The 13,238-nt window shown below is 43.7% G+C and overlaps 2 protein-coding genes across 2 annotated transcripts; one reads left to right on the top strand and one right to left on the bottom strand.

Annotated features, from left to right (window-relative positions):
• Positions 1–1,366: 1,366 nt before the first annotated feature.
• Positions 1,367–2,544, top strand: LOC135697311 (serine protease snake-like). Its single transcript, XM_065216935.1, has 6 exons — positions 1,367–1,462; positions 1,532–1,572; positions 1,648–1,757; positions 1,815–2,184; positions 2,252–2,432; positions 2,497–2,544. Exons 1-6 carry the CDS (start codon positions 1,417–1,419, stop codon positions 2,514–2,516), a joined length of 768 nt encoding a protein of 255 aa, XP_065073007.1. The 5' UTR covers positions 1,367–1,416; the 3' UTR covers positions 2,517–2,544.
• Positions 2,545–11,578: 9,034 nt separating this feature from the next.
• LOC135697488 (serine protease Hayan-like) lies at positions 11,579–13,151 on the bottom strand. Its single transcript, XM_065217237.1, has 5 exons — positions 12,888–13,151; positions 12,674–12,817; positions 12,085–12,614; positions 11,841–12,030; positions 11,579–11,656 (listed from the first exon to the last, which is right to left on the bottom strand). The coding sequence occupies exons 2-5, from the start codon at positions 12,726–12,728 to the stop codon at positions 11,637–11,639; spliced, it is 795 nt and encodes a 264-aa protein (XP_065073309.1). The 5' UTR covers positions 12,729–12,817; positions 12,888–13,151; the 3' UTR covers positions 11,579–11,636.
• Between the last annotated feature and the right edge of the window lie 87 nt (positions 13,152–13,238).

The raw sequence follows: 13,238 nt of genomic DNA, 5'->3' as shown, positions 1-13,238 counted from the left end.
TGTGATATGAATTTTAACTGAAAGAAACGATTTTTTGTCAATTAATTTTTGCACGTTCCAGTCTTTAGGTCGTTCGTGACTAGTCCAAGGAATGGAGGCGAACCAGCCCCAGGTTGAAAGCCTCCCTAATACCCCGTTCACATTACAGCCTATATCACGTAATATAGGCTGTCTTGCAATGAACACTCATACATAGGATTTCCAGTGAAAACTAGATGTATGAGTGCTCATTGCAAGACACCGTATATCACGTGATATACGCTGTAATGTGAACGGGGTATAATAAAGATAAATCAATCAATCAATCAATAGTCCAAGGATTAGATTTAAACTCATGACCTGTAGCGGGAGAAGCATCGATGCTAACCACTACACCGGCCGGGCACATCCCCTACAGGATCGGTAATTAAAAAACTAGATTTTTCCATCTTGGACACAATCATTGGATCATTATCATTAGTTCATTGGAGTTGTATTAGTAATTTGGAGTAAATGTATTATCATTCAACATCGTTATCATCGATTGTATAGCTGTATTTTCTAGAGTTTACTAGAAAAACATGGTCAGACTATGCTTTGGCGCTCACGTAATATAGACAGGTTTAGCTATTCACCCATATTCTCGTTTTCGTTCGAACCGTTTTCCCCAGAAGCAATCCAATCATTAGTCACCTGTCAACTATTTATCCATTCCAAACCTGAACCATCGGACGGTGAGTGTATTCATTAATGTATCGGATCCGATACGCCCATATCAATGAGGTCCATTGTTCATTGGGGGATGGCTCCGGCTTCTTACCTCGGCACAAAGAAGAGCAGAAGCTAATGATCGCAGTCAAAATTGGGGTTTTGATCTAATTTCTGTCCCTCGAAGCACATCTCGCGCTTTACCTCTCTTTTTCGAACGGATTTGTACAACAAATTGAATGCTTATACTAAAGCTGACTTCTAAATTAATTTCCTTTCCCATACATGCCCTGTTGGATTAGATAAAGAGCGACAAATTGTTTCTATTTTGTTATGATTCCAATTCCGTCATACGGGTTTCATTTCAATTCCTTCTGTCAAATGCATTGAATCGCCATTGGATTTTCTTCGTCGTGCTTTTTTGTTTTAGGGAACAATGGGTGTAATAAAAAAAAATGTTATGAATTATTATTATTATTTACTTATGACACTTTACCACATTATTGTGTGGCATTCGTGTCAGGTTTTGAATTATGTTTTCTCCTCGATTGAACGGAATTAGGCTATTACGACGAAGTAGCGCTCTACCCTATTTATAAATATTTAAAAAACGCACCACTACCACGATCGGCTGGAGGACCGCAAGAGAATAGAGATCATCCGCTCAGTTCGTCTTTCGCTGCCAACTGCAATAGATCATCATCACCATCGATCACACGTCAGTCAACGATGAAGATTTGGGCATTGGCGGTATTGTTGGCGATCGTAAAAACAGGTAATTTCTCCAACCACACTGTGCTTAATGATGACCGGTTTGAAAATAATAAAAATTCTGCATATTCAGGTGCATGTCAATGGATTCGAAGTGTCGAAGGTTCTCACGTGGTACTGGCAACGGATTGGATTCTAATTGATTATATTCTGATATACAGCGCATTAATCATCTAACACTACATTCAGGTTCAAATCGGTCAACGACAGTCGAATGGAGCAGTTGCAATCGTATGTGGGGGATCGTACTTGGGAGGCAATGCGGTAGTACTTGGGGCACATTGTTCTAGTAAGAATGGGTAATTTTAGTGATTACTTAATTGTGATAATCCAGCTAATCGATATTCACGTTACAGACGACAGCCTGATGTAGCCCGTTTTGGTAGCTCAACTGGAAATACCATAGACATAGCCATCGTCAATTTCACCATTCACTATCGCTACAAACCCCAGTTCGACTATCACAACATGGCAATTGCGGTTCTGGAACGAAATCCGCAAACTTATTCGGGTGGCATCAAAGCAGCCTGTGTCCTGAAGCCTCATCCCAAATCGAACACTCCCGTGCAGATGATTGGACCCATCGGCAATCGACTGGAGAAGACTGACTTGCTGGCGGTGGGATCGGAAAAATGTCACGAGTATTACAATCCTAATCGGAAACTGCGTTTCGGAGTACTGCTGTGTTGCTTCTGCGCTCGGAATGCCAAAATCAATCAATGCTCGGTACGACGTCAATGCGATAACAGTTGTTTCAAATTGTTCAATAATTCCTATCCCAATTTCTTAAAAGGACCTTCACAGCTCTCCCCTGCAAATTATTGCTAAACGATCCGGTAAAGAGGCACCTTTCTTAATTGGCCATAAATCGATTGGGAAATCATGCGGCACGAACACGCCTGGGATTTACACCCGCTATGGATCGTACTTTGAGTGGTTGGAAACAGTCACGGGATTGAATCTCGATCCAAATGGTAATGCAGTGGGATTTTCTTGATTATATCTATATCTTACCTCTATTATTGCTTCCTATTCCAGAATGTTACGCTCGCTATTGAGACATGCTTTAACATCTTAGCTTAATAGCACCAGTGCAGAGTTTGAGAAAAACAATTCGATGACTAATAAAACGATAAACTGCAGCCTGGGAGTAAAAAATACCCACAGTTAGATGAATTATCCGAATACCACATCCGCTGCATCTCTGACTATGTAACGATAATTATATATTTCATTCAGCGGGAATCACGATCACTTGGAATGCTTACTGCGGTTCACTCATTTCATGTGTCGTTGATTTTTCTTTTTAATTGAAGACAGTGACGAAGGTTCACAAATCCAGAACAAAATCTTCTATAACTTTTAACTAAAGCCATACAGAGGAATGGTGTCTTGACACATTTGATCACTGAGACACTAGATCCTGTTTTCTCGAAATCTAGAATGTCAGATTGTGGAACGCACGTTTAATGTTTTCACTCCCTAAGCATGATCATTCTTAATAACTTTTTGGATACCGAAACGTATGAATTTTTCCAGGCTAAGTAGCGAAAAAAATAATAATTTTTACGTTTTGCCATCCTTGGATCCCTTGATCGCCTCCAGCAGCTTTTCAAAATTGGCCTTGTCTTTGTCGTTCTTATCCAGAACCAACAGCTTCACCGACGGAATGCCCTCCTCACCGTCCTTCTCGATCTGCTTCAAGAAGTCGATCTTCTTCTTGCTGGCAGGAAAAAGATGGACTTTTCACACAGCACCGTAATCGCATCGGTCAGCTCGTATCCCAGCAGCCAGGTCTGCGCGAGGTGGATTTACTGTAGATGTATTCCTCGTCTACGTCGATCACCGACAGAATGCAATCCACCTTCTGCAGCGAATCATCATGGGAAAACTCTGGTTCCTTTCAGTTGGCGTAGAGAGGTTTTATTCGTCGATAGAAGGAATCCTTATCGAGCACGATATTCGACATTTTCGGGGCCGTTCAATTATCGCATCCAACGGTTTTCGATGCGGGGACACTTCCGGTTGCTCTCCGGCTGTTTTCCTTTGTTGTGTCCTGTTGGACGGTGGAGACCACTCACGGTCCATCTCACCAGTATTCCTCCTTGGTTGACGCTAGACCGATGTTATCCTTGCGATTGCAAACCAAAACATTCAAGCGGTCAGAAACATCGGGTTGCCAAATATACCATAATATTCGTATTTTGCAAAAAATCGCAGCTTGCTCTATGACCGGCACTGCCGGCACAATTGGTACACCTAAGGCACACTGAGACAATGTTTAGCCCAAGATAGGTGTGTGGAGTGACCTTTCCCTTGAAATTAACATTTATGTGACATAGTTGACAAGAGGATATTAAGTGGGGTGCTAGCTAGCTAGAGAATGTCGATCAAGAGAACTGGTCATTGCAGATAGGACCTTTCGAAATGTTTATTGAGATGACTCTCAAGTAACATTTGAAAACGGCACATCAATTTTTGTAAACAAACTTGTGTGGGCCCTTTACTCGTCACCCAAAGTATGCCCACGCAAACCAACAGCATCATAAGGAAGGGGAGAAGTTCCCCTTCCCGGTGGTTTTTATGGTCATGGTTATGTCATGTAATAAAATATATATAATATGAATGGCCTTACCACATGAATCCAATGTTTCCAGTAATCCTGTCCAGTTGATTTTCAAGCTATTGGTATAGAAACAATACAAAACCGATAACTAAACGATTGTAGCATCTAAGTACTGCTCAAATGGATCTTGTCAAGTTATTTCTGATATACCACTTTTACACCATATAATACACAGAACATTATTTGCCGGTGCGTACAGCACACACATATTAGGGTCCCCCCCCCCATAGACTGGCGCGTTTTTACCGCGGCGGCAGCGAATAATTCGCGGCGGAAAATTCGCCGCGTTTTAAATGCATAGCGGAAGCGCTCAAACCAACGCGGCAAGTCGACGCTGTTCGCGCGTTTTTGCAGCGTTTCTTTTGCGTTCGCTTTTGATTCGCTCTCTGCAGCGTTTTTGCCGCCGAAGAAGCGCGGTTTTTATTCTTGTGTGCTGGTGTTGTTGTACCGAAAGTTATTTTCAGGTGATAAAAAATGGCAAAAACCGAAACCTGAATAGAATTGATTCGAAACTATTTTTTTTTCCAAAGATGTCTGAACTTGTAAATTTAATTTACTGCTCCCTGAAATTTGGCCGAGATCTCAGACCATCATTGGAATTTCTACAATATTCCCATCTACAAAACTCCCTGAATTCCCCGAAATACTCCAAATTCGCTCAACTTTTACAGAGATCGGTAAACTGCTCACTGCCCATCTAAGAAGCTTCCGGAGGAGAAATCTAAGGTATTTGTGAGGATAGTTGACCAACCACGATTTGTAATATTGCATATGCTATGCTAAATCTAAGGAACATATTAGTAGAACTACATTTATTTATAAGGAGAATCAGTGTTGGCAAAATCAGAAATCAATTGATATTTTTCCGCTCTCATGCGCTCGCAATATCACGCGTGATATTGGAACAAAATATCATGCTTGATATTGATTTTACAAGCTCCTTTGATATTGCGAGACTATTCACAACGTACAAAAATTAAGCTGAGAGTTGACTCGACACAAAAATGAATCCATTGCATATCGTTTTCTTAGAAAGAGAAAGCATAATGTTATATCCGTAACCAAGGCCAACAAGTAAAACAAGCTGTTGTTAAGAGCTACTATTTATTACGTCTATCTTGGTTGGTGGTCGGATAAAGAATCAATCTCTAACTTATGACAGTCAGGCAAGGACTACTACATCTAGGCCTACTACATCTCCTCCTTTTAGAAAATGTCATAGGAAGAGAGCCATCTTGGAATTCTTGATTCTCGTACAGAACGTCGAATAAAGTCTCCAACTGCTTCAGATGACACGGACTTTTGTGCGGACTGAAGTTCTCCATCTTGAGCAGCAGGTTCATGATCGATTGTCAAAAAAGGATTTTCGCCAGACGTACTTGCCACTTGACCATCAGCTTCGAGTGATACGGAACCAACAGGAATAGGGACATCGTGATTGAATGGCACTTTTGGATCCAACGGTACAGCTTCATCTTGAATTTCATCAAGCAGGATTTCCCATGGTAGTTGCTGCGTCGCTTGCTCTGGATCATCAGAAGTGTGACGAGGACGCATTTGGTTTACATGCGACCTCACCAGCTTCGGTCTCCCGTTCATGTCCAGTGCAACGATATAGTTGACGGAACCTTTCCGTTCGATGACTCGACCAGGAATCCAGGACTTGGCGTTTCTGAGATGCTGTTCAACGTAGACCAGGTCATCTTCTTCAAACTCGCGCTTGACTGCTCCATGCCGCCAATTGAACTGTTCGTTTTGTTTGTGGTTCTTGACAGCTTCAGTTACAGGAACAGGTTTCTTCAGTAGGTCCAAAGTGGTGCGCACTGGTCTTCCGAGGAATGCTTCTGCTGGAGACGTCGACTGCGGTGTGTTTCGGTTTGGGATTGAACGATACACCGAAAGGAATGTCTGCAGGTGCTCCAGTGTGGGTGATCCTTCCCCCTTGGCTAGCTTCTTGAGGCCACGCTTGAGTGAATCAACGAATCGCTCCGCTTGGCCGTTGGACTGCGGGTGGTAGGGAGCAGTGCGGAGATGGGTGATACCATTTGCACGGCAATATTGTTGAAACTGCTCGCTGGTGAATTGCGTTCCGTTGTCTGAGACCAATGTGTCTGGGTTGCCGTAACGAGAAAACGTTTCACGCAGCATATTCAGGGTTGCAGTTGTGGTAATGAATAATCCTGCCTCAAAAAAAGAACCAAAAAGTGCCGAAAACGCCATGTTAGAAGTGTGGTGACCAGCACTATGTTCGTGAGTGTCCGTTCACTTCGCACACCTGTTCCAGATGCAAGCAACAAGGACACAAGGAAGGTTATTGCAACAGCAACAAGAATGCGCCGTCGAAATCGTTCAAACAGGCCAAATCCAAAGAGAACGTGAAGACAAAAAGCATCTACACGGTTCGCAACATCGGAACCAAGCGGAAGTTCATCCCGGTCGAGCTCAATGGTGTAGCAGTCAAACTTCAACACGACTCGGCGTCCGACATCACCATAAACTCAGAAGAAACATGGATCAGCATCGGACAGACACTCAACCGACGGAAGAATCTGCAGTTACAGCTTCTGGTGGCAATCTCAACCTTCTCGCTGAGTTCCAGACCGAGATCACCATCAAGAATGTTACCAAGACTGGTCGCATTTTCATCTCAAGCAGCGCTAAACTCAACGTTCTAGGAATCGAGACTATGGATCTGTTCGATTTGTGGTCTGTGCCGATAAGCAGCTTGGTCAACGTCGTACACCAACGTTCTGATCAGTTCACCAATCAACTCAAGCAACAGTTTCCGGAAGTTTTTCGAAGCACGCTGGGTAGATGCACAAAAGCGCAAGTGAAGTTGTACCTCAAGCCTGACGCACGTCCTGCATATTGCCCGAAACGACCAGTAGCGTACGCTGCACTCGCCAAGGTGGACGCAGAACTTGAGAGGCTCCAGCAAAACGGTATAATTTCTCCAGTTCAATTCTCGGATTGGGCAGCACCAATAGTCGTCGTACGCAAGTCGGACAATGTATCAGTCCGTGTATGTGGCGATTATTCGACGGGGCTGAACAACGCGCTAGAATGTGACCATCATCCACTGCCTCATCCTGACGACCTCTTTGCGGAACTAGCTGGAGCACTTTACTACACTCATCTCGATTTGTCTGACGCTTACCTACAGGTCGAGGTCGAGGAGGAATCGCGAAAGCTACTCACGGTCAACACGCATCGTTGACTGTTCCAGTATAACCGACTACCCCCCCGAGTCAAGTAGGCACCCGGCGCTTTCCAGCGCATCATCGACAGCATGGTGGCCGGCATCCCTGAAGTCAAGCCGTATTTGGACGACATCCTCATCGCTGGTCGCACCAATCAGGAACACGATCACAGTCTTTACGCTGTTCTCAAGCAGATCCGTGAGTATGGCTTTCACCTACGCCTCGAAAAATGTCGTTTCGCACCCTCCCAGATCAAGTTTCTCGGACACATCGTGGATAAGGACGGTATTCGGCCTGACCCTTCAAAAACAGAAGCCATTTCCAAGATGCAGTCTTCGAAGGATGTCCAGCAACTCCGTTCCTACCTCGGTGCTATTAACTACTATGGTAGATTCGTTAAGCAGATGAAGCAACTCAGGGCTCCTCTGGACAGCCTCCTCAAGAAAGATGCACGCTGGAACTGGACCAAGGATTGCCAGAAGTCTTTCGAGCCATTCTACTTTCCGACCTGCTGCTTACACACTACAACCCGTCCAAGGAAATCGTTGTTGCAGCAGATGCATCGAAGTACGGCCTTGGCGCTGTCATCATGCATCGATTCCCGACCGGTGAAGTGAAGGCAATTACGCACGCCTCGCGCTCACTGACCCCAGCAGAGATGAACTACGGACAAGTGGAGAAGGAAGCATTGGCCCTGATATTCGCTGTCACCCGTTTCCACAAAATGCTGTATGGACGACACTTCCTCCTGCAAACCGATAATCAACCGCTACTCAAGTTTTTCGGCTCAAAGAAAGGTATTCCTGTTTACACAGCAAACCGTTTGCAGCGCTGGGCCAACACGTTTCATCGACGAATTTTGGCCATGCAGATTTTCTATCCCGGCTAATGTCATCGCAGCATAGACCAGATGAGGATTACGTCATAGCCGCCGTGTGCGTCGAATCTGAAGCAAAAGCAATTCTCGACGACACCATCAGCAACCTTCCAGTCACGCACCAGATGATTGTGGCTGAGACGCGAAAGGATCCAGTTCTTCAGCAAGTGGTGAATTTCCTTAACGAAGGTTGGCCAGCAAATGCGAAGCAAGTTGCTGATCCTGATGTCAAGAAGTTCTTCGCCAGACGAGATGGACTTCAAGTTGTCGACAACTGCGTTATGTTCGGCGATCGAATCGTCGTCCCATCAAAGTTTCGAAAGCGGATCGTTCGTCAACTGCATTGTGGACACCCAGGAATGGACCGAATGAAGTCTCTGGCGCGAAGTTACATCTACTGGCCTAACGTTGACGACGATGTGGAGCAATTTGTCCGTCAGTGCACTGCATGTGCTGAAGCAGCGAAGTCCCCGACAAAAGCAACCTTGGAGTCATGGCCTCTCCCGGACAAGCCATGGCAACGTGTCCATATCGATTTTGCTGGTCCGATCCATGGATACTACTATTTCGTCATGGTAGATGCTTTCTCTAAGCGGCCCGAAATGTTTCGAACTCGATCCATTGTTCACCATGGCAGCATACGATGTGAAGTCATCCGCGTCACTTTTTGCATACTGGAGGCACTGGTAACGGGAATGAAAAACCGACTTCTGTCGACCGAACAGTTTCTTCAGTTTCGTGACGGTTTCGTCCAGGGTGAAGTCCCGGAGATGCTTGGGAAGAATGGTGTTGACGTACTTCTCGTACAGAGGCGTGCTTAACTTGCGAAGAAGCAATCTCACACGAGCGGCGTCATCCAGGGATTGGCCGTCCTTTGTAAAGACATCCTCGTACCTCGCATACCAGCCATCGAAGAAAACTCCTCCGTCCGGATCGTACTGGAAATCCTGGATCCCGCTTGCCAAGGACTCAATAATCTTCTCACTGCCAGCAGTCGGATTTCCCCGATTTTCCAGGTTTTCAATCTGCTGCCTCATGATGAGATTCGTTAGCTGCAGGATGGCGTTCCGAAGATCCTCGTCAGATATTTTCTTGCTTGAGGTTTCTTGCTTCGAGGTTCGAGGTGCTTCCAAAATTTTCCTCGTCGCCAATTGTTATATCCGTAACCAAGGCCAACAAGTAAAACAAGCTTTTGTTAAGAGCTACTATTTATTACGTCTATCTTGGTTGGTGGTCGGATAAAGAATCAATCTCTAACTTATGACAGTCAGGCAAGGCCTACTACATCTAGGCCTACTACACATAGTTTGCTATCTCTTTTTAATCTTCACCGATGGCAGACACGAAGAGACTGCTGCAAGCCGTTACCTATGGAAGTTTCGGTTGCATTCGGATGTAAAGCAATAAACATTAAACTCAATCCCACCACAGTTTGGTGAGATTTGCTGTTGGTGAGTTTTGTTAGCTTGATATTCCGAGCTACGATATCACAGCTTGCAAAATCAACCGCAGTTGTTCGCTTGTTGATTTTTGTCTACGAAAATCAAGCGTGATCTTGGGCGTTGGTGAGATTTGATTTTTTGATATTTTCCCAACACTGAGGAGAATTTAGAAACTGTAAGTTTATAGTTGAATTCCAAGAGATGGAGATCCAAAGCGATTTTAGAAATAAATTCAGTTCTGAGAATAATTCAATTGATTTTTTTAGGAGTATGACAAATGAATTCAAAGGTGAGTTCCGGAGAAGCATTTAGCAGAACTAAAAAAAAAATCCTGTTATAATTCATCTGAAATATCGGGAGAATACTAAGAGCGAATTCAAAGGCAGATTTCAATAAACTGTCCGAGAGTTCAAAGAAAATCTTCGAAAAAATCTTAATAGATACCAGCATGCTCAGAAATACCCAAGACTTCAGTATGGTCATTCTTCTGGAAATATTCAACAGCTCAACACGCAACAGGTTTGCCTCTCACCCCAGCAGGCCTGGGTTCAATCCCAGTCGGCGCCGCCGGGATGTTCTGAGGCATAACATTTCTGATCACGCCTTCCTTCGGAAGGGAAGTAAAGCCCTTGGTACCCGGTTCATGAGTTGATGGGTCGATAGGTAGGGTCCAGGTGTGGGAGCTGTCTCCCCAGCGTCGGTAGCATTGATGCTCAGCACGGAAAACAAATCAAGAAAAAAAAACACGCAACAGGTATGAAGTTCTTCACATTTCCCTAAAGGTCTACGAAATTACTTGATATTCTATGAACTTCCTTGAACTTTCGAAAATTCCTCGGAAGATTTCCTGAAGTTCTGTGAGCTTCCCTGATGTTTTGCAAATTTATCTGATGATCTATCAACATTTCTGAAGTTTTGTGAACTTCTTTGAAATTCTACTAAGTTTTTGATGATCTAAGAATTTTCCTGAAGTTCTGCAAATTTATCTGGTGATACACAAACTTTTTTTTTGAAGTTTAGCAAATTTCTCTGAAGTTATGCGAACTTTCCTGATATGAAATTTCCTTAAGATCTGCTAATTTTTCTGATGATATGCATTCCAGGGGAAGTAAGGTTTTGAATTTTTTTTCTAAAGATTGACCAACTTTCTTTAAAATTCCATGAACTTCCGTGATCACCACTGATGAGAAATTTGTAATATCAAACAAAACTGTAAACAAATATCACTAAAATGAAGGAAATTGCCAAAATACTTCAACGCATTTTCCTCTGCTGGTAAAGAAACTAGCCAAAGCGTCTCTTCTTCATTCGACGACGAATCCATTGCTCACGATCGCTATGACGCTGCGAAAAAAACTGCCGCTCCAGTGTGGGTACCCACGCGAATTTCGCTACCGCGGTTAACGCGCCAATTTGGGGGGACCTTTCCGCTCCCAATGGAATCAAGAACAACGGAAAACTGAATCACTGAGCAGAATACCATTCTTAAACGCACTTAGAAAGAACTTATAGATTTGCAAAACTTCTTCTGATAAAACTTGGAAAACCGCGACGAACAAATAATAGACGAGAATTTTGACAGCAGATTTTTTTCCGCGTCCGTTTAGAAGCAGGGCACACTTCGATCTCCAGCATAAAATCGAATGCATAATGTATTAAAATGCGTGTTTATACTTTTCGGAGTAATGAAATCCCGAGTGAAATCCGGATTATCGAGTGTCGGATTAGTGGGGGGAATACTACACTATAGTTCAACGAAACGGTGTAAAAAATACATCAGGTGAAAATTCATGCACAAAAAATATCTGGATTATCGATTTAACAATGAGATTCTCGAGTTTCTCCCGCATTTTGCGCTGGGTGGCAACCCTGCAATGGACCGCGACGCTCCTGGATATTGAAGGGCACAGTGAGTGTTTGAACTATAATCTTATAGGGTTAACTTTTATTGGTACAATTTTCAAATAAAATATAAGTTAGTTCGACTTCAAGTATAAACATAAGTTGATCTTTCCACAGCCGAGTGGTTGTTTTCAATATCTGTCGATGCATGCTGAAAAACAAAGATCAAGTCGATTAAGCATAAATTAACCGATGGGCGATTTAAATAGGACGTCCACTAATTTTTGGCAGTACGTGTAATAAATACGGCAAAATGCGTGACACAAAAGAGAAAAAAAAAATTAGTGGACGTCATATTTGAATTATCCCCTTCAGCAAAACAACAACAAGCTCACCATCGTGGTTGTAGAAATCCATTCTGGCGATCGTTGAAATCCACGGAAGATGCCCATCGGAACTTAGTCGGGTGTAGATTCCGGGAACTTTCGACCCACACGATCGACCGATAGTTTTCTGACCAACCAAAAAGGGAACCCGCTTTCCGTTCTTCTCCAGGATGACCTGCATCTGAGAGCCAAGCTCGGTCTAAGGGACGATCAGTTAGTACCTCAATTGACAAAACCATTTTCAATTACTTACTGCGCATTTGCTGACCGAGGGATTCCGAGCACACATGCAACAGACCAACAGCGCACCGTACTTCAGCTTCTTAGTTGGACTGTAATATTCGTGGCACTTGTCCGAATCAACCAAATCGAGTTGTGTCTTCTGGTATGATCCATCTGAGTCCCTGCCGATCAAATGCACCTTGCCTTCCGGTATCGGTGGTGGTCGCGAATATATACAAGCCGGCTTAAACCTAGCGGACACGGTTTGAGGATCTTCTTTCAGAAAGATGATGGCCATGTTATGGTAATAATATTCGGCCTGATACCGATAATGGACCGTTACATTGTGAACGTGAAAGTCCATTGGCGCATCCATCGCCTGACCGAGTCGAACGATGTCAGTGCGAGCGCCATCCCGTTCCAGACAACGTGCTCCGGTCATAATGACATTTCGCCCGAGGTACGAGCCCGCACAGTCGAACTTTATTGCACCGCCGGGTTGAGTCCATCCAATCAAAGCCACGTGGGACGTTTCATGTGGCTCGAAACTTTGGGACTTTCCTAAATAAGCAATTAAGATACTCAGACAAACCTTTTTCAAAGTATAAATGAATACCCACCAAACCGGATCATAAGGGAAATCCAAACGAAAAAAATACTTCGACGTAGTTCCATTTTGAGAGTACTGTTGATGGTACGAATGCAAAGTGTAGACTATGACGAGCGAGGAACACTCAACGAACTTTAAGATCCACGCACCTCTGCTGCTTGGTCAACAGTGCAAGTATTAGTGTCAAAGAGTGGTGTTAAAGAAATATTTGTATGTAGAACTACCTGTTTTATGTAGGATGAAGATTGGTTACCTCTGTGAATTCTGTGATCTAATCCTCTGTAAACAAAGCGTGTACTAACGCTTGAATGATGTATCAGGGTGGTTTTGTTTTATAAAGAGAGAGAGAAGCACTGCTCCAAAGTCTGACAGGTAGATGAACCAAGATAAGTTTTACTTAATTGAAACTTCTCACGGAAATAGGCGAATTATAACCCCTTGCCTTGCCCTGGAGTGTCGTCGAGAAACGCAGTGATTGGCTGAAGATGAGTCAGATTCCAGCCAAACTGGTTCTCAGTGTGTGTTGTTCTTTCGCTATCACATGTGAGACTACTAGAATTGGTAGAAATGTATCC

This window comes from Ochlerotatus camptorhynchus, unplaced genomic scaffold (assembly GCF_037179485.1).
Source record: "Ochlerotatus camptorhynchus isolate MF236.1 unplaced genomic scaffold, CSIRO-AGI_Acam_v1.1 ptg000070l, whole genome shotgun sequence".
Classification (NCBI taxonomy): domain Eukaryota; kingdom Metazoa; phylum Arthropoda; class Insecta; order Diptera; family Culicidae; genus Ochlerotatus; species Ochlerotatus camptorhynchus.
The sequence above is the reverse complement of the archived record's forward strand: the minus strand, read 5'-3'. Positions and strand labels throughout refer to the sequence as shown.